This window comes from Pungitius pungitius, chromosome 9, assembly GCF_949316345.1.
Source record: "Pungitius pungitius chromosome 9, fPunPun2.1, whole genome shotgun sequence".
Taxonomy (NCBI): domain Eukaryota; kingdom Metazoa; phylum Chordata; class Actinopteri; order Perciformes; family Gasterosteidae; genus Pungitius; species Pungitius pungitius.
The window spans coordinates 10,459,847-10,481,146 of NC_084908.1; the positions used below are offsets into that span (position 1 = coordinate 10,459,847).

The 21,300-nt window shown below is 40.2% G+C and overlaps 1 protein-coding gene across 3 annotated transcripts; it reads right to left on the reverse strand.

The window, feature by feature from the left end:
* Positions 1 to 1,054: 1,054 nt before the first annotated feature.
* Positions 1,055 to 17,262, reverse strand: LOC119217735 (prostaglandin E2 receptor EP1 subtype-like). 3 transcript variants are annotated; one of them, XM_037471616.2, is made up of 3 exons: positions 17,001 to 17,262; positions 3,434 to 4,353; positions 1,055 to 2,070 (listed from the first exon to the last, which is right to left on the reverse strand). In XM_037471616.2, the coding sequence occupies exons 2-3, from the start codon at positions 4,310 to 4,312 to the stop codon at positions 1,804 to 1,806; spliced, it is 1,146 nt and encodes a 381-aa protein (XP_037327513.2). In that variant the 5' UTR covers positions 4,313 to 4,353; positions 17,001 to 17,262; the 3' UTR covers positions 1,055 to 1,803. The 3 variants fall into 3 exon arrangements, with proteins under 3 accessions (XP_037327513.2, XP_037327515.2, XP_062420751.1); XM_037471618.2 differs by lacking the exon at positions 17,001 to 17,262 and adding an exon at positions 5,165 to 5,399; XM_062564767.1 differs by lacking the exon at positions 17,001 to 17,262 and adding an exon at positions 5,165 to 5,399 and having other exon boundaries at positions 1,860 to 2,033.
* Between the last annotated feature and the right edge of the window lie 4,038 nt (positions 17,263 to 21,300).

The window sequence follows — 21,300 nt, forward strand, 5'->3', positions numbered from 1 at the left end:
TTAATATTAATGGTAGGGGCAATGATAGGAAGCAGTTATGTTACTCAAGTTCCTGTCTTACCTAGTGGTTCTCCTCCAAATGTTTAACACTGTTTTACTATTGCTTTAGCTTAATTTAAGAAAACATTGTGCTTCGCCAAATCAATGTGATTCTTAACCTCAAACATAAAATGTGACCATTGCATTGTAAGTTAAAGATCTTAACATCCATTTAGTACATTTTAGCCACTTAATATTAACATAGATCATACTCATCATCAGGCCCCGAGTCAAGTTAATTCAGTTTCAAAAGCCCAATATCCCAATACATAGTCACAACACATCTCAAGGACATTTAGAATCAGTACAGTATTTAACACACCCTCGATTTGGATTAAAGCAACAGAGGAGGCATCGACTACAGCACAGAAACATTACAGACTTAGAGGAGACTAAATAGAGAGAAAGAGACAATGCCACTTTAACTACTGTTTGGAATTCTTTTTTTGTCAAATAAACTGATGTCAAAAACTCCGATCTTAATGTATCTGTGATTAAAAGCAGCAGAGTTCCAGCAGGGGACTCTCCGGGTTTATGACACACCAGACAAAATATAGTTAAATGAGCTAAAAGAGTAAAATGAGCTCTTCAGAGTGAGTCAGATATCACTGTTTCCAGGTCAGGAATGTGGAAAGAGATGATGCAGGGGAGGAAACAGATACAAGGAAGTTGGTAATAATAGTATTTCATTTAAGCCCTACACCTCCTCTAAAGTCATAGTTTATCGCCTATGACATAAAACAGCAAATCAAATAAATTTGAGTTACATTTACACCTGCAGCCCTGCTTAGCGACCAGAATAGTTATACATATTAATATATAACAGTATCACAACTTAATCGTTCTATGTTGTGCAATATATTCATTAACCCAACAATTAGAGTATTTAGAAGGAACATTGAGGAAAAGACAATTTGTAAAAAAGAAATGCAAAAATGCAGAGTAAGTTAACATTTCACTGTTTTAATTACATTCAATTTAAAGTGATTTACATATTCTCTGTAAATTGAGGGTACTCCATTAAAGTAATAACTTATACAATCTTACATTATTTAACATACAAATCACGGTATAAACATATGAAAAGCATATTTGAACTCAAATCAACATCACAATATATGAATTTTAACAACCTTCATAAAATACATTCAGCAGAATAATAAACATTATGATTACAATCTAAATACTGCCTCTGGTGGTTACAATGACTGAGCATCATTCTTCCTCATGTATGTAGTGCTAGAGCTGATGGTGTTTATCTTTTACTTCCAAAGCTGGTGAAAATCAATTCAGTAAATAAAACCAAATAATCCTCAGTCCTTCTGTAAGTACCACTCCGTACGTCCGAGTCCCTCTGGGCTGTGTGTAGTCATACTGTAGTATATACATCTTTAATAAAAGAATATTCTTTAATATTACTTGAAGTAAGTGACCTACGGCAAGTAAACAAGAGACAATGTATGTGCAAAATCATAGCATTAGCTTGCTTTCATTTGAAAGGTTTGACTACAAAGTCACTGGTAAATGGTTGTAAAAGAAAAGCATGAACAAGATATTTTTTATTTAAATTCATGAAACCTTTCCAAAGTGGACCAGCAGAGAAATACCAAACTGCGATTCCACTTTACTCCACGATTGTATCCACAGTTTATTTCCTTCGACGTGGTTCTACACGTGCCTCCTTTCAAACGCCTTGGTTAGGTGAGTCCTTTAAATGTTCAATGACCTGGTTTACAAAGTAAATCCTTAACTCTTTTTCTCGGTTCAAACCTGGTTGACATTCTTCTCTGAGCTGCGAAAAGAGGAGGGCTCCCAATGGCCCAATTCATTAGCCCTGAGCCTTTCCTGGCACTTTGCAATGAGGTAGATTTTGCGGAGGACAGTGCGGCGCAGCAGGATGTAGACCCAGGGGTCGAGAATCTGGTTCCACGTGGCCAGTCGCACGCCCATCACCATCAGAGTTTTGTAGCTGGATAAGTCTTCTCCAATAGAGCCTGTGTAGGAGTGGATCACAGACATCAGGGCCAAGATCTGGAAGAAACATGTGCTTGCAATTATTCAACGACATAGGAGCAAACACACTCCATGTACCAATATAGTTTTTACATTTTGCCATCAAATATTATTGTTTTATTCTAATAAGCAAGGGGAAGGCTCTCCCAACAATCAACCATCTGAACTGATAAGAGGTGAGGCTCAGCTTTATCCAACTGGCCCTTAATGCTGCTAATACTAGAGCCTAAGGTGGATTTTCACATTAATACATAACATGGCATTAAATAATATGAGTATTAATATCAATTTTGATATCAATACTCATATTATTAACAGTTCTTATGCAGTATTGATACAGGAGTTTTCATGGCCTTTGAATGTCATCTAATGTGAGACGGATCAAGTATTTTGGAATTGACTCTATTGATTCCATTAAGATGAATCTCAAAAGAAGACTTTATGAATGTAATAATACTGTAAGTATCTGAAAGTGGCTGCAGCCGAATCTGTCATCAGTGTTACTCCCACCATATTTTACTATTCCCATCGTATTTTGCATGTTTTATTTCTATGAGACACTCTCTACCTTACTGTTGTGGTTAGTATTTTTTTCAGTGTCATTACTGTTTTCCTATTTTAATTAGATTAGAATTGATTTTTTTTAAAGGTCTATTCAAATCCCTGTCTTTAATATTGTTATAACCATTATTATTATAACCGTATAACCAAGAGGAGAGGAAATATAATCATATAATTTATTGTACCATTCAAAAGTTTGGACACCGTTTCTCAAATGAAATGATGGCTTATTAAATTAAAAGTGTCTGAGAACGTTTGACTGGTAATGTATAATATATAATATAATATCTCTATGGTCCAGTGTGCTAATGCAGAGGATATTTCACATTCTAGATCCATTGGCTAATAACCATGTTATATGTTGTTGTTGTTTTAAACTATAACACTATTTTAAATCTGGTGCTAATCTTGCACTCTCATGAAGTGACACAATGCTGCTAATTACCCTCTCTAAAAATACAGGCACTAAAATTAAAGTCCCTGCACGTACACACAAGTGTTTTCAGTTTCCTGTTTGATTAGTGGTAAAAAAATACACTTACACTTACAAAGTGCATGCTGTTGCATGCAGTGTGCATTTAACTAGGACACACTACTTCATAAAAGCAAAGCACCGTCACCATCTTTCTCATATACCTGCTATGCAAAGGATTGTTTGTGAGAAAAAACACAAAAGTATGCTGCCTCGCACACTGCCACATTGCAAATGGATGCACAAGAACATACTTAATTATTGGCACAAACTAGCTAGTTTAGCTATTGGAACACACAGGTTATGTCATTCTGATCTGACTGCATGCTACACTCTCGTCGTACTCACCAGCAGGGGGCTCCAACAGATGCACGAGGTGATCATGATGCCGACCAGTTGCACAACCATCTCTATGTCATGGGACTTGGCTGAATGGTGGGAGCCGGGCTTCCTCCTGAGCCGAGCGAGCACCAGGGTCATTCCACTGACGGTGTTGCACACCAGTGCAACAGCCAGCGAGGTCAGACCCAGTACGGAGAACAGCACCACAAACACCAAATCCACCTCCTGAGTGTCACTGAGCACTTTGATGAAACACCAGGTACCTGGTTCCTGATAGGTGTAAGAGCCGAGCCGGAAGCACGGCAGTATGGCCACGCACAGAGCTGCCAGCCAGATGACAGACAGGCAGATCTTTGTCCGGGTTTTGGTTACCAGGGATGAGTGCAGCAGCGGCTTAGTGACACCCAGGCAACGCTCAGCCGCCATGGCGCAGCCCAAAAAGAGTGGGCACAGGCCAAAGAAGACCATGCTGCCACCCAGGAACTGACACATCCTATCAGAGTCGTTGAAGTCCTTGGGGTGCGCACCTCCAGATAGGTAGAGCCGGAGAACAAGGGCACCCGGGATCACATGGCCGATGAAGTCTGTGACCACCAGGGAACTGGCAAACAGAAGAAATGTGGCTTTGGTGCGCCGACGCTGGAGCGAGTAGGCATTGGCCAGGATGAAGAGGGCCACGATGTTGGAGATGATGCCTAGTGTCATGGAAAGAATCACGACAATGGCGCCGCTGGTGGTGGGCTCCCCATGGGTGTGGTTTCCCTGCCGCGACAGACCTTCAACAGCCACCCTCACCTCCACTTTCCCTCCGCTGTCATTGGAGATACGAGGGAGCAGCTGGGAGGCGGAGTGCTGTGTAGAGTTGTAGCGGCTCAAAGCTAACATCACTGAACTGTGAAGGTCAAGAGGTCCACAGTCGAGGGATGCTGCAAGAGAAAGAGGATCATTTGAGGCGTGGGTCAATACAATTAAAATGATGGCAATTTGATGATAGAAGAGGTGCTATTAAAACAGCAAAAGCTAAGGATTGATGTGATAAGATGTGAGAGTTCCTGAAGAAATATTGAGTGCAGATGTTTTTAATACAGGAAGCAAGTAGGCCTACTCACTGAAACTGCTAATAATGGGAAGCTAATAAGGGAACTTATTTTGCACGAATGGACCTAGAGAAACAAAGAGCACTGAAGCTGATGCATCAAACTAAATTGTCTTTGCGATCACAAACCTTTTCACAAACCTTAAATGTATATTCAAACATCTTTATATTACAATTTGAGATTAAAATAACATCGGAAAATTCTTCATGTCTGACTTTTGGCAAGAGGTCAAAAAAAGCAAATAGAAAGACACACTATGGCTTGCAGGAATGTTGTAAACTGCAACCTTACATGGCAACTTGGAACTGCTAAGAGACTATAGACAATGTTCTTCCTTATCGTATAACTCTAGTTCTGGTTCATTCTAGTTTGAGCTCTAGAAATCTACATATGTTACTGACCCAAATTTGTTTATTGTGTTTCTTTTTATTAACCATAGATTATTTCTCAAAACACATATAGCTGACACAGATCCAAACAGACATCATGGTTGTTTGATTTGGGTTTTTTGTTGTTTTCACCTTTTTACCTAGTCAAAACGTTATTCTACAAATGGTACAAAAAAAGCAGTCTGTCCAAGCTTGAATTTAGCCCACACCTTCCTCATTTTTTATGAGCCTTAAAATGAACAATGTCCAACCTTTACATAGTTCAGATATCCTTCTTGGTCCAGCCGAACAACCAGAAAATAGCTCCCCTTGTCAAACAAACATCCAGACACACCCCACAAAATGGGTCTTTGAAACTATTTCAGGTCCACAAACCGATGAAAACATTTTCTGAAGAGAAACCCGTGTTTCCCATTCATTAAGTCCAGTGCATCGATGTCCTTAGGGGAGGCGTCCATGGCTGAACCCGTCCGGTGGCTTGTGGCGGCTTCAATGTCACGAAGGATATGTTTTAAATGTATGTCCTCAGTCTGTGAGGGCGTCTCTCGCCCCCCCCCCCCGCCGAGGCAAGTCTCCTCAGCTCCGCAGCGCGATGTTGCGCTCCTCTCTGTTTGCACTGAATACGAGTGGTCGATGAGGACCCAACTACTGAGACACTCTCACACGTGATGAAACACCTACTTTACTGTTGAAATGCTTTCACGCGCACACCTGAGAACCTATGCACGCGCATATATAAAACATTACACATGCACGCATACGTATATACCTCGGTGTACATATACACTGGTTTAACGCGCTTTTAGGACCGGACATGTACATTTAAGTCAAGTTAAGAACTCTTTCAGACGAGAAGTTAGTTGTTTGAGCAATATTTCTGCGGTCAGTTTGTCAACAATCGCCTTCGCAACGTAAAGTGTCTCAATAGTGTCTCAATAGCGCTAAACGGCCCCTCATACTAGAACGTTATAAGCGTCACTTGCATTCAAACAAACGATCTCAAATGGGCCCGTTTTGTCTTTAGGCGGGAGAGGGACAGTGTCTTTAGGCGGGAGAGGGACAGTGTCTTCAATCTAACGGCATCTTTGGTTCTTGGTGCCTGATCGACGTTAACATATTCAGTTTCATACACATTTTTTTACACACGCCCAAAATAACCTCTGCGGTATCAATTATCCACAGAGATCCATTGCATGGTACATTAGCCTGCTTTTGCAGAGGGTTTCTATTTCATATTTCTGAATAATTAACGTCAAGGGTACTTTATTTAGATGTAGTGAAACAACTTGTTGTCAAATTGTCAGATATTTTGCTAAGCATATGTCATTTTGATTAAATTACTCTCTCATGAAAAGTGCGGATAAGTCCTATTTTTCCTCAACAAAACTGCAGTCAAGGACTTTGAAGTTTTTGCAGCTGCATTATGTAAATTTGTCTCATTGAAAACATGAATGAGGCATTGTGTTTCAGAATCCCTCTTGCTGAGGACAGGTGGGTATGTTTGCTTTCCTTTTTCCCGGAGCTGGCAGCAGCTGGAAACATGTTAAAGTTAAGGTTTGGAAACAGGAAAAGAGAAACATGTGTCAGAGGGACGGGGCGGAGGTGGGCACCGACAAATTGGTTTATTTTTTGGAAAAGAAGATTTTTTTAGAAAGAAAGGCTTTATTGTTTATATGTAAAAACGAGAAAGAAGTTTATGAAAATAATTAATGTCTATCCACCGTTTAATTAAAATGTCCATCAGAAACATTATGGTGGCACGAGAGTAGACATCAGAGGATCTTAAAAGTCAGCTGGATGCATCCTCTGCTGAAGCATGAAGGACATTTTATGGCTCCAACAGTTCCAACAAGGATTTCCCTCAAACCCCAAACGTTGATGCCTATTCCTCAATTACATTTACAATAAAAGCATAAAATGCAAAAGAAAACTGGTGGCAGTGAAGGAAAGTAATCAGAGGATTCATAATGTGGCATCCATTCACTTAGACTTATATTTCACTGCAATAGTTTCTTCTAGAAATACCACAGTAAAAGGAGGCAGACAAAGAAGTAGCTAACTCTGGATTTATACACATTACTTTCTGACCACACTGATGTTAATTCCAAAACTCACAAATGGAATTCAGACTGAATTGACAGCATGGGAAGTAAATGCTGACCTAAATCTATATCTATTATATTGGCTTCATCTTATCAGCACATCAGAAAAGTCACGTTGCAGTGTGTGCTGCTCTTGGACCAGAGAGCCAATCATTTGTCTGATTGTCTTCCTTTTTGGTCACCATTTTGACTCAAAGTATATAACCAAGTGTTTGGCCAACATGCAGGTTTTTCCTCCTGCTTTTCCAATACCAAGTCTGTGGTTTATGGGGTTGAGTTACTTTCAACGCCCTTCTTCGGACCAGAAATGGAAAAAACCCAAACAGCATACCTGGTGATCCTTGAAGCACTCTGAAATGGAGGAGCTCCTCAGATTAGAAATATTTTTAGGAAGATCCATGTTGGAAATGTGTGAAAAAAAAGTCTTTTCTTGTTTAATGTACACACAAGTATTTCGTCTTAGCTTCAAGTTTCAACACTCCCCGACCATGACTTGCACGATGCTTCTCATTAACCCTTTTTGCCAATACTTTCTACAGAGTACACGACTAGGAATTGAGGAATTGATGGGAGTTTGACATCTAGGCGTATGACAGTAACTCTCACAATTGCAAGGAGCTATTTTCAATCGTGCAATGACATAATGTAAACATATGGGGGTTACTCGCCTATTCCTCGCTGACGTTTTAACAAGATGCTGGCTCTTATGAGTGGAAAGCCACAAGCTGTATGTCTGCGTGCCTCAGAAACTGGCCAGATATTGAACATTTGACTGTTTGCATGAAAATATTCAGCTGAGAGAAGAGGAGACAAACATGCTGTTAAAGACAGAACCAAGTTGAGCTATCTGATGAAAGTGACACACACTCCTTGTAGTGAGAGTTGTTTAAAAACATGCTGCCTGACTGTCTAGCCAGGACTAAGAGGTCATTTCTAATATTTGGTTACTGCTAGTGCAACTGTGTCTATCAAACTCTGCACAGATGGGAGGGAGAGCTCTCTGTGCCAAGAAAAATAACAAAATGTTAAGATAGTGAAATCAACAATCATCACAAATGCTCAACTGCAACTACTGATCATCTATTCTGAGCAAAGCAAAACTCACGGTTCATCACAGCGGATTTTCCTGTTCTCAGCATCAAGTAAATTAAAAAAATACTCATGTTAACCAGTGTTCTTTGATAGAGTAGCAAAGTAGAGTCCATCCTGTGATGCAATGCAGATTTTGGCATTTGTTGGTTATTCCCCTTGGCTGCCAGCAGCCTCTTTCCCCTTTGGCCTGTAATGTGTGGCTGTGCCTGCTGTAGTGAAGGGAGGATGAGGAGGAACAGAGCAAGGACTGCGTGGGGCAGACTGTCAGACCCCGCTGAAGTAAAACCAGAGGTTTTCTAGAGGGAATCTGCACTGCTTTTGTCTGCAAAGGACAGCCAAAACAGACCGACATGAAAATAAGTTCTGGAACTTTAAGTGTAGCCTCTCAAGCTGCCAGATTTTACTGAAATATTGTTTACTGTTCAAACAAATCGGGCACATGGACGGACCCAAATGCATTAGGGTGTGTCAATGGTGTCCGATCTACTCTGACTGCATAGAGCTGTAAGCAGGAGATACACACCCCTTTGTGATATCGATTTCTATTGATCATTTCCATCAGCATGACATTAAAGATGGACTTGTTATGCGTCATTCTTAGGTCATTCACCTCACTCTGGTTATTCATCATGAATGTATTTATTCAGTCATGGTGACACAGTTTCTATACAATAGATAATTTGAGGACAAATGCTGGAGAAATTCCTCACAACAAACACCAAATGTAATGTTTCTTCTGTTATCGGTATTTAAATGAATGAAGCCTGCTGTCTTGCTCTTTAATTAATTCCTGTGTGGGGTCTGCAGCATGTCCTTTGAGATTTGTAAACTTATGGCGATGACTGCTAAAAACCCTTACTCAGCGAAATGTGAAAGCTTGTATATTTTTTTCTGAAATGCAAGATTATGAAAGGTTATGAACTCCTGTCTTTATTTTTGTTCCTTTCACCAGATAGGTCAATAGTTCGGCAAGTAAAGTAAAACAGGGCAGCATAGAGAGGGATCAGGATCTGCCTCCAGAGCACAGTAACGGTGAAGCCAACACAATTAGGTTGTTTTGTAACAATTGAATGATTTGTGTCTGAGTTTAATTGTTGAGGTTTGGGGAGTTGGAGGGAGACAAACACTTAGAACAAAGTGGTGTCATGAAATGTACAAAGGGAAAAGGAGAAAAAAACACCACAATGATTTCGAAGATTTCGAAGTCTGTGGCTACCCATTCACGCACATGCATGCTCTTTCAGCGTCTACTGCTTGGTGGAATTTATCTTTTCATGCAAATCATTCATTTTTTGCTTCATCTTCTAAAATGTTCTCAAACATCACTTATTGTCACAACAGCTTAATTTGCAAGGAATCACAGAAGCTCTGTGCGATAAAACCTCTATAAATAATAAAACCTCATCAGAGATACTTTATGCAAAGAACCGTCTGACCTATCAAGATTCTAATTTGCCTAAAATGTTAATAGTATTTTTTCCCACCGTGACCTTTTGGTTAAAGAGTTAAAAAGTCAAGATGTTAATATATTTCCCATTATAGTTAACCTTCAATATTATATAATTGAACCTTTTGAAAGTCTGCAGATTCCAGAAAATACATCCACTACACTACATAGTTTGTTGTCTTTGCAAATGATAAAACACAACATTTCTGTGGCTGTTTTTCTCATAAATAATGAAAACAACTCACAAACCCTTCCAGGACCTTTAAATCAAAGAAGTAATATGGCATGCGATTTGGCTGATAAATACAAATGCCAGTGTGATGGGTAGAGCCCCCCCTCCCTCCTCTACCTGTTTGGCCACACCACCCTAATTAGTGATTCCCAACACGTGAGGCCAGATCAGATCCTGGTTCTCCTTAAATGTAGGTTTTGCCCCCGGCTTTCCCAGCTCCACACTTGTCTCAGGACCGACTACATCTAGTCAAGGTGCAGGACTGAGAGCTAAAGGGGGGGAGTTACGGAGCTCCCTCCCCATCTGTGCAGCACTCACCATGTGTGGATGTGTGGCTGTATGGATTTCTTTTGTTTCATGTTTAAATACGCTCCTTAACAGTGCTTCAATGTTCAGTGGAGTTATTTTACATATTGTGTATGACCTGTGCCTCTCGTAACAGGAACGGGGAAGTGATGTCGGCTTCGGGTGCTTTAGCTGAGCTCTGGCCACTGCTGTTTTTGCCCCTTTGCAAATATGCTTTATATACTTATGGTTACCATGGTAACGGTTAAGTTAGTAGGTTTTTGTGTTTCGTAAACCAACTGGAGTGAGTTCTATTCTGGGCTCCTCGCAATGCCAGTACAGGTGGGCTGGTCATAGGTTTATAGGTGGTGGCTCATTAGGTGGAGGGGCTTCCTCATTCTTTGTTTATTTGGCCTGTTTTATATTTGTTGTGTTCTAATTTGTGTCTTTGCAAGGAGACTTAACATACCGGAGCGAAGTGAACCTCAACCCGCCCACCATCGTACCACATTGGGCGCGCACTGGTTTGCGGTAGTATAAGTGTGTATGTGGGAGTATAAGTGCGTGTGTAGTGACTGAGTGCTCCTGTCAGTGTGAATAAAAGAGGGGGCAGTGGCAATTAAAGTGAGTTCGCAGCACAGCAAGATTTAAGAACCACAGCCTGCTAATTAAGTCAGCAGAGACCATATTTATAGCAGATGGTGACCGATGCGTCAAACCACCTACAGGATCAACAACCCCTCACCCAAACAATAAGTCCAGCACATATTCGGTCGGGCAAAAATATTTGTCTCCTACCAGCACCTCCCAACAAGTGATGTTTGTTTCATGAGGTTTCTCACTTCTGTGTTTATGATCTGTGCAACAGAATGCTGTAAGTTTTATTGAGATATGGATGAAATAACTTCTCTTTTCTAGGTTTTAATCAAGTTGACCATATGAGTAATGAGTAATTTATCTTTCTTAAAATTACTATTTCGATGTTAATGCAGTAAAGCTGAGGCCAGAGTTAGCAAACTGCCAGCTTGGCTTAAATAGCTGGAGGTCCGTCTGCTTGACGGCAGAAATCAATGTCATTCATCATGACTTGGTAGTAGCTCCCATCATAGATCAACATGTTCTTTATCACAAAAAGTACTGGACTCAAACTGAAACCTTGCAAATGTAAATCCCTTCCATGGCCGAGGGAGTAGCCATTTTTGGGAGAAAAAAAATCTGCATAAATATGAGAAGCCTGTTTCCCGTTACTTTGCCTGCCTTCGTCTGCAGTCTGACTGCTGAGGCAGAGATAAGTGTGTAGTGTTTGAATGATTCAGTGCAGGCCGCCGCACACAGCGGTGACACCCTAGGGTGACGGTGTAGGCCGACGGAGAGATTACTCTCCCTCTCGTTTCTTAAAACTTTGGCTGCGTTCCCCACACCAAACTCGGCAAATAGTTCTCCGCAGGGAACGTGCTGTTCTGTGGTGACACAGCATGAGGGACACGACAGGTCACAGATTTTGGTAATGCGCATATTAATCATGTGACGTTATACCTCCAGTCTGGACTTCTCTAACCAACGAGGGCTCCAACGAGTAATAAATGTCAAAGGTGATCTTCGGAATCGTGAGATATTTTATTTGAAAAAGTATATTATCAGTTGAATCAACCCAAAAATTGACTTTTGTCTTAGAGCATTAATTCATCTGCATTTATTAGCAGTACATAATCTATGAATATAACTGACTTAAACACAGTTGTAAGCAGCTATATGAACATATCAATGTTTTCTTTTAATTTAATCAACATCTGAAGTCTGACTGCAAGGCATTAAATCACAAACTGAAAATTGAGATTTCGTAGACAAAGTTGTGGGAATTTACTGCTTTCCTTCGTTTCATTTAAGTGACCCTGTTTTCCCTGCAGGCATGCTGAAGTTCCTTTTATTTTAAAACTGAAACCCAAACACCTGGGGTAGGACAGCTGTTAAATTCACTCATTAAATTAACTCAATTCCAGGTTCAAACTGATGTGACTCAAGTCCATGGCCAAGTGAACGCAATAAGAATAAATATGGAAGCATAGCTGAACTGTGACACATGCATTTCCCACAATATAATACCTCCAACGTGACCCTCATTTACCGGACTGTTTAATGCTCTAATCATCTTACACAGACGCATGGTATTTTTCATGTTGCGGCCAGTTCTTTGTTCTTGTTTTCCTTTAATGATACAGCTTTAACTGAGATATCCTTTACATATGGTACAATGTGATTACCCTCACATCATTTATTGCTTTTATTTGTATTAAGTTGATTGATGTCTATTGTAATGTAGAGCCATATTTGATGTGTAAAGTCTGTTTGAGCACCGATTGGAATAGAAATAAAACAATTTAAAGTGGCCATTACCATTATGTTTGTCTTTGCTTTTTAATAGTTTGATTTCTGACATCACAAGCTGGCAGTGAGGCAAATGAAGATCTGTATGAAAATGTGGATTTATGAGCCGAGGGGAGACACTTTAGATGATGACAAACAATGTGGTTGCACGGTTCTATAAAGGTTTTATAGCAAGAACATTATGTCATGGAGAGAAGTAGAAATGGTGAGATATAAACTATATTTAACCTGTAAATAGATCTAGTGGTCATAAAAAACGTTGACTCTGAATACCAACAACCGTACATGTCTTTGTTTTCACACATTCCTCTTTTATAGTCCTGTTATTTATGAAGGTCACAAAGACACAGCACACCACACACTCGGTAATTGATCATTGCCCAAAAAACATTTGTTCATGCCTTTGTCAGATCAGACAATGGTCTCAATGCACCGGTGTTTAATGTTCTATTTGGCCAAAGTACAGCCAATTATTTGTAGTTGGCCTGAAGCAGTTCTGCTAAATTACAACAATACCGACTGTAAATGTTTGAGGGCCGCAGTTTGAAAGGAGATTAATATTGTTTACCTACTATCTCTGCTTTTTACAACGTTTAACAAACAATGTTTCCCATCAGCGCGGACCTTTATGAGATGATCTTCAAGCCTCGACAAAAGAGGGCGTGAGTCGAGGTGTTAGCTCATGAGGAGAGAAAGGAGTGACAGAATTCAGATTTTATATTCCCAAAGTCCAATCTATACATTTATATGGACAAAACAAGCCTGAAAACGTTTCCCAGTTGCTTGTCTTCATAACCTCTGGCATTCGGGTGCTATTAATCTTCTCATTAGAAAAAGAGAACATGTATTTTTGTCAAATTATTTTCAATTACAATTGTAGTTATATGTACCTTTTTTGTAAATGTTTGCATTTAAAATCTCATTCATTGCAGAGAAAAGTAGATTTATTGCAACTTTTGCAAAGGCAACCCAACACTGGCTAGTGTTGAACTGGCCAGTCCCACCGAAACATTTAGCAATTTGTGCAATTTCCACACAACCCATGGGAACTCAAAGCAGCAAACTCGGGTCAATGAGTAAATAAAATATCTGTGAAAGGGTCCTTCTATATATTCTGCAAACACTGTTTGTAGACATTTTTCTTTATTGGCCCCAAGTTACAGGATGTCTGTGTGCCCTGGCATTCTCACACACTCAACTTAAACCACATGTTTGGCACCACAAGGCTGCATCACAACCAGACTGAGCCAATCACTACAATGTACAAGGGTAGCACAACACACGTTTTATGTGGTGAAAAACATCCACGCTTAAAGCTTCAGTCCGTCCGTCATCTTCTATACCTAGAGGGTCGGGGGGGGGTTACATCCTGGACTGGTCGCTGGTCAATTGCTGACAAACATTGCTTTTTCCCATTGTGAATAATCAATATTGAAGTCAGCGTTTGATTCTGTGCTGAATGTAATATGAAAGACATTCACCTTATATAGATATCTATGTCCAACTCGGTTTCGGATTAGAGCATGGAGTTCTTTTAAATAACACATAGATCAGACTGTTGTCAAAAGCACAGAATTCTGACAAAGTCAACTGCACTTTGAAACATCTGGAACAAATGTAACATTTACTCAATCTGGGCGAAATGTGGGATTTTTCACATTTCACACAGAAAGGTCTTAAATTTAAAAAGTCAAAAAATGAACTTCATGAACCTGAAGAAGAATCATGGGGGACCTTCCTCCAAAGGTTGGCCTTCATTCGTCCTTTCGGTGTGTGTGTGTGTGTGTGATCAGATGCCTTTTGATTATTTTATTACTGGTCTTTTGAGATTTCACTACACTGGTCCCATAACTCATTCGGCCCATTCAGCCATTAATATGTTTTACAAAATTCTATCTTTATTCCAAAACCATGTCTGTTGCTTCACTTAGTTGCAGACCAAATCAATAGGGCCTATATTTTCTCAATCAAAAAAAGTCAACACATCTAATAGGGGAAATGTATCATGAGACATGACCCACCCAGGGGGGTTCACATCTAACCTTGAATCATAAAAAGGGAGACAGAATTCAGAATAGATCTATTAATGTATTTTCAACAAAACAAAAACCGCATAAGTAAAATCAGGTAAATATTAATGGTGGTATTTCTAGTACGTCCTGTGTGCCAGTTGTCACTCTCCAGTTCTCCCAGTCCAAAGTATATCAGGCACTGATTGGACACAGGAGAGTTCCTCCTAAATTGAACACGTTGTTGGCAGAGAAAGTTGCTCATTGTGGCGTAAACAACATATTAAATGCTGCTGGATTGTGTAAATGGATGAAGGTTGATTTGGAAGTCAGTGAAGGCACATGCAACAAGAGATTAATTAAATTACTCAATTCAACTCAATCTTTAAAAGGATCTTTAAATTTCATATATCTTAAATATCCTTAGAGTTGCCTTTAGCCCAGTATCCGAATGGTTCCCCAACAACCCCCAAATATGAGTTTCAAGAACTTGAGCTGAAGAATGAGTTTAAAATTGAGCAGACTTTTGAACTCATTTGTTTAACATCTGTGGGCCAATACAGTGGTTTGCTTTCAGGCAGCATCTCTTTCAACTCAGGTCCATCTTTGGGGTCTGGGGTTCAGCTTTGGGAAACTGCTGTGTGAGAAACGAGCATGTTTTGAAGTGCAAAGTGATCACACCCCTAGTGACCAGCCAACTGTTATATAATGGCCCGTACAGCTAATGTTAGCAACTGCAGTATGTTATTGTGCCTGAGTGCCCTTAAAAAAGTATCTGGAATATGTATTAAGCTAATACTGAGGGGTGAATGAACCAACTATGTGGACTGTTTTAACAAAGCAGGAAATGGAGGCACTTTGTGGCTCACATTTACTGGTCTACCTTAGTGCAACAACCATTGAAAAGCCATTAGCTATTTACATGATGAGTCTATCACATGTAAAATCCCTAATGGTATTCAGTAATTGTCGCTTTTTTCACAATTTATGTGACTGTGTTGACAACCTTCAAGGCTGAAATTGAAGTTAAAGACAAAAACAGACGTGTTCTTCAGTATGCCGTCGTCATTATGCAGCTGACTGTCCACAAAAAAACCTTCTCCAATAAATTATTTTCTAACTTAGGAATAGAAGCCAGGCATAGCACACCTGCCAGGCTTTGCATTCCTCCACATGTTGAAAAGGTGCCTGTAGAGCTCTAGTAAGGCTCTTGTCATCTTCTTGACTACTGTAACTCTCTCCTGGCAGGTCTCCCTGCTGCCGCCATTCCACCTCTGCAGCTCATCCAGAATGCAGCAGCTCGACTGGTCTTCAACCTTCCGAAATTCTCCCACACTACTCCACTCCTCCGTTCTCTTCACTGGTTACCGGTGGCTGCCCGCATCCAGTTCAAGACATTAGTTCTCACGTATGATGGTGTGAATGAATCGGGTCCAGTCTACATCCAGGACATGGTGAAACCCTCCATCCCAACCCGCACACTCCGCTCTGCATCTGCCAAGCTGCTTGTTCCTCCCTCACTGAGAGAAAAGCACTCGGCGAGATCGCGACTCTTTGCTGTCCTGGCTCCCAGATGGTGGAATGAGCTCTCCGATGACATCAGGACTGCAGAGAGCCTTTACATCTTCCACCCAAAACTCAAGACACACCTCTTTAGACTCTACCTTGTGTAAAACACTAGCAAACCGTAGCGCTAACAAATTGTAGCAAACAGTCTCACCTTTTTTTGGTGATATAGTAGCCTGCAAACTAGTTATGTCACATTGCCATAAAAGTACAAAACCTTTACTCCATGTTTTTCTGAGGCATGCAGCTATAACCTCAGCCTTTTAGCATGAGATCATGTATCACTAAGTGCATATATTTAAGACCTTTTTACCAGAATTACTTTTAAGCAGCAAGACTCATTGAGTTAACTTTAATTTAATTAGCTAGCACGCTGTAACTTATATTAACTCACCACAGGCTAGAAAAAAAGAGGCCCACTGCGTCTACCTCTGTTCAAAATGAACTATTGCCAAAAACATTCAGCTTTCTCGTTGTAAACTTGAGTGCGACAGTTGTGCTCCAGTTGTGCGACAGGCGCTCTAGGGATGAATGTACAGCGTTTTTTTTCACTTGGTACTGTCTTCCTGAGAATTTTCTGTCTTTTTATTATCACAGCAGGAATATTTCCCACCCGAAGGAGCCGCTCTGCATTTCACACTGATGCCTCCCCCTTGGACCTCGGCCCACCCCGGACTTCTGAAATGCTGAACCCATGAATCACAAAGACCCAGAGGACAGTGTAGTGGAAGCAGGTAGGTGAAAGAGGTGGTACAAATCAGGAAAATGGATAATCTAACGCGTGTGATGCTGAGTGTACCTTTCATGGAAAAAAAAAGCACATTCATTTTTGCGTTTTGTCCAACATGTCGGCTGCTCTATTCTCAGCTGGAAATTGTGGGATATTTCTTGGGCAATAACATGCCTGTTTGGGTTGGTTATGCTTTCTAGCTTGAGGACACGATATTAAAAGAAAATGTGTTGACTGACCTCGGTGTTTGTGGAGAGGACACTGTAGTACTGGACTGTTGTCATCCAGTCTCAAAAGGAGCAGCTGGGGTCTGCTGGCTGACTTCCACGAGAGAAACGGCTCATGAGAGCGTTGAAGAGGCGCAGCAGCAATGTGTGACCACCCTGACTCTCTCAGGAATTGAGAACCAATTCACCTGTTATCCGGCTCGTTGGTTTGCAAACGTCACTCCTGACTGGAATTTGGTCGGATTGATCCGCTTCTTGCCAGCCATCATTTAAATTCCACCAACGAGTCTGCCGACACGGAGCAGGCGTCAGGGAGTCAACAAGGTCCATCATTGAAAGGTCATTAGTGTCAGCTTGCAACCTCACAGGAATTCAAAAACCATCCGTCCCTCAGTTGCAAGCAGTGAGTGGCATGCACGAGTCCCTGTGTGTTGGTTTATACTTACGAAGGATTGTCGATGGTGCACAGTCGGTTTCTTTGCTCATGTAATGGTTGGTATGAGAATAAAAGCTGTTGAATGTAAAAATGCATTCATTGTAAAGCGTAATCGCAAACCTCACATAAGGCTGTTTTTAAAATGTTTGGCACCTAAACATGCTCCGATGGTGTAAGGCTCTCCTTGAGGTCGATGTCAAAAGAGAGAAGGCGTTGAACACTGTGAGACAAATCGAAGCGGAAAGGGAACAATCTGTTACCAAACAACACGAGTCAAATGCTGTTTGGGAGCCAAACTGTGCTGGTTCCCTCAGCGGGATCAGGACGAGGCGCGCTGTCACGTTAGTCCACGCTGAACAAGGCATCAGTGTAAACATCCCAGAGACAAAATCATACAGCCAGCTTTTAGAGATTTTGGTCGCTCCCCAATATTTTTGGTTCCATATTTGGAGCTTGTGCCGTCCTTGCTGAGCATCACAGCACCCTGGAGGAGTCATGTGTTTATGTGACACATTGAGGAGTGAGAAATCCAAATGTACACTTTCCCTGTTCTGTATGGCCAATAATGTGTGACTCACAAATTACTCATGAAATAACGGTCAATGCTTAGTCTATATCTATAATAACTATAATAATATAAACAGGGCCCTTGGTCGGGAAGTGTGACTAGAATATGGGATTGCTGTAACGCTGCACTGATGTTATTTTGAATATAAGTTTCATTTAGAATAATTATATTATATAATAAGGTGTTTATTTTCAGACACAAATTAAATTTCAGGCTGGGTCTTAACCTCAACATAGCACGCATGTGTCACTTGTGTGTTTATCGAGCGGGTCTGTACCTTGGTGACCGTCTGCTGCCCCCCCCTCCGATGAACTACACTGAGGTGTCAATGAGTGCAAGACGCAAATCTATCTATGCACTGCATGGTTTCTCCTAGACTTTATTAACACTCCTGGGTTTGTACAGTTTGCTTATTGTGTGTTAAAGAAATAATAAAAACAGCTCAGTTTGCATGAGTTACATGAAGAGAGTTCAAAATGCAGCACAGTCCCGATAATTTGAATTTACAAAGTATGATTAGTAGTATATAGTGTTACCTCCTTCTGAATGTCCACCTGGATATAAACTCATGCACAGACAAGGCAGAAAAAAGATTAATATGAATTGCCAATTTTATACCTTGAGTTTAACAGATTTTATTTATTCTGCTTTAAACGGACTTAAGGAACCACCTCTTGACATAATGTCACGTAGACTACACACCTCAAAGCTGCCAATGCTGCTGTCTGCAAACACTTAATTCACCCGCCATTCTCATCTCTCATTTTGAAGTTCATGACATCTTGTTTTATTTGACTTTTCTGTCATGATGCTCAGTGTAGTTGCTCTACAACACAGTTTAGTTCTTTAAGTTGTCTTTAAAAGTAACACTTGTGGTTTTCTTATCTGACTGAGACAAGTTAAAATGTCGGCTCTGATAATTCAAACCTCTGACAATCTTTCCCACTTTCTCAATACATTTTACATTCTGTTTGGGATTCGCAAGCTTTAAAATAGCCCAAAGAGCCCAAATTCTTTCATCACCTTCATCACTTTTAATTGTTTTTGGACTGTTTTAGAAGTCTGCTAGAAAACAAAGTGCATTACTTTTACGGTATAATGCAGGGTTTTCACTACGCTTGGTGCTGGCAGTACGTCCACGTCCCAAATTAATTAATTCAAATGTCTCCCATTGGAGTTTTAAGAGGTCAAACACGGTTAAACCAGTCTACAACATATATGACCACTAACACAAGAAACACAGTAACAGTTATGTCTTCATCTTTGAGGGTAAGCTATTTGTTTACCAAAAAATATCCATATCAGGAATCAGGAAACGTTTATTGCCATAATATGTTGTACATTTCCCGGCTTATACCGAAACGCTGTTTCCACGATGGTCTGTGGCATGCTTTGCTTCGCTGAGGCTCTCCCCTGGAATGAGTACAACCAAAAGGTCTTAATGTGCCCCGTAACAGTATCTTACCAAGGACAAAATGGTAAGTTTATACAGTGTTAGTAGGAGAGAAAAAGCCTTTCATTTCACTATTAGTGAATCCAGGGACTTTGATCTTCTGCCTTGAATATCAAATCTCTCCTCTCATTAATCTGAAATGTAGTGGTCTCCCTGGGCCCGTTCACACTACATACGTGCGGTTATTGTAGAGAGGTGCTGTGAGGAAAACCATAGATAAATCAGGAGTGAGAGTTGGACAAAGAGCCTGGAAAATGTCAGGGATTACACGGAAGAAATGTAATGTTTCAGAGCCATTGAGACCTGTGGTGATTTTCTGGCAGGACATTTTTTGTCCTCATTGTTTATAGTCAACTTGAGCATTCAGAACAGTTATTAACAACGGCGAGAACTGCTGTCCAACAACGGACAAGGTAGAATTAGAGTCTTTTTATTCCCTTAAATGTGCTAATATGTCGGCAGGATAGCAGCGTTACATTTTGTTTGTATAAGTGGTTTGAGTTGATCGATTTCCTGAAAAAGTTGATGTTTAAAACGTAAGTCAGAAAAGCCACCACAGGCTGTTTGCACTGCTTATTTTAGAAATGCAGTTTGGTATTGTGCTGCTGTTCAGTATTTAGCTCACCAGTGAGTGATATAATGCAACCAAAGCCCACTGTCAAGTCAATACAAATCAAATGCAGTTGTGGAGAAGAAGAAAAAAACCAATTCATTCAATGGAAGCAATACTACTCCCTAAAAGAAATGTGATATCATTCAAATAGACTGTGATGAAAATTGCCCGCCATGAAGATGACAAATAGATTTAGAATGAACTCTTCTTCATTTAGCCACATTCAATGTTTCTTATTTTCTTAATCACTAGTGAAAAATTAACAATTTCCCTTCTGAGTTACTGTCTTTTACCCTGCTTTGTGAAAAACAAATTGTTGCATCTTCTGCTCGGATTATCTTTGATTTGTGATTGATGCATATGATTCATTCTTTACAGGAAAGAAAGGAAGCACAACACTTTTTCACAACAATGCGGTTGTGCTGTTTCCTTTATTGCAATTAACTTGCAGGTGAAGATGAGCCTGTTACATTTACATGATGGCTAATGCTGGTTAATTAAATGAATGTATAATATACATATAATATATATTTTGCCTTTTATAATGTGTGTAATCAAATGGTGTCACTTGTAGTGAAAAAGAAAGCAGCTCGGCTGTTTAGTGATATTCAGATATTTGTTTCGGTTCTCATTTTCTTTGCTTCACTTGCTGCTCTCATATTTTCCCCATTAAATTATATCTGTGTTTATTTTGTGACTTTTGCATTAATGAACACTACATCATTCTTAAATAAAACAAATATATTCATTATTTATTAATGCTACTATTTTTAACTAACTTCTTCTGTCATTCCTTCCCTCGTGTTCCTCCTGATGTCTGATTCACCTGCATGATCACCTTCCCCTATATAAATATATATATATATATATCCATCCACTGCTTTCTGTTAAAGTGCAGCAGCATGACGACAAGCGCAGCAGAACGGCCTCCTGGGAAAGATGTCCATTGTCTGTGTGGAGTCTGAAACTGCTGACCACAGCAGACAAGAGCACTTTGAGGTTAAAATCTTAACCTCTATGCCAGGAAATGACAGTGCACAATAAAAATATGCTGAATCACAGATAGACAAGATTGCAAAGTGATAGATTTTGTGATTGTACCATTTGGTTGGACAAATAAATGTATTTGTAAATACTCCCCAGGTTCAACAAGCTTCATCAAAATCCATTTGTACACTTTAGAGGAGACAAATGGAGCTCCTGATGTAAAAATGCTGTGTGTGTGTGTGTGTGTGTGTGTGT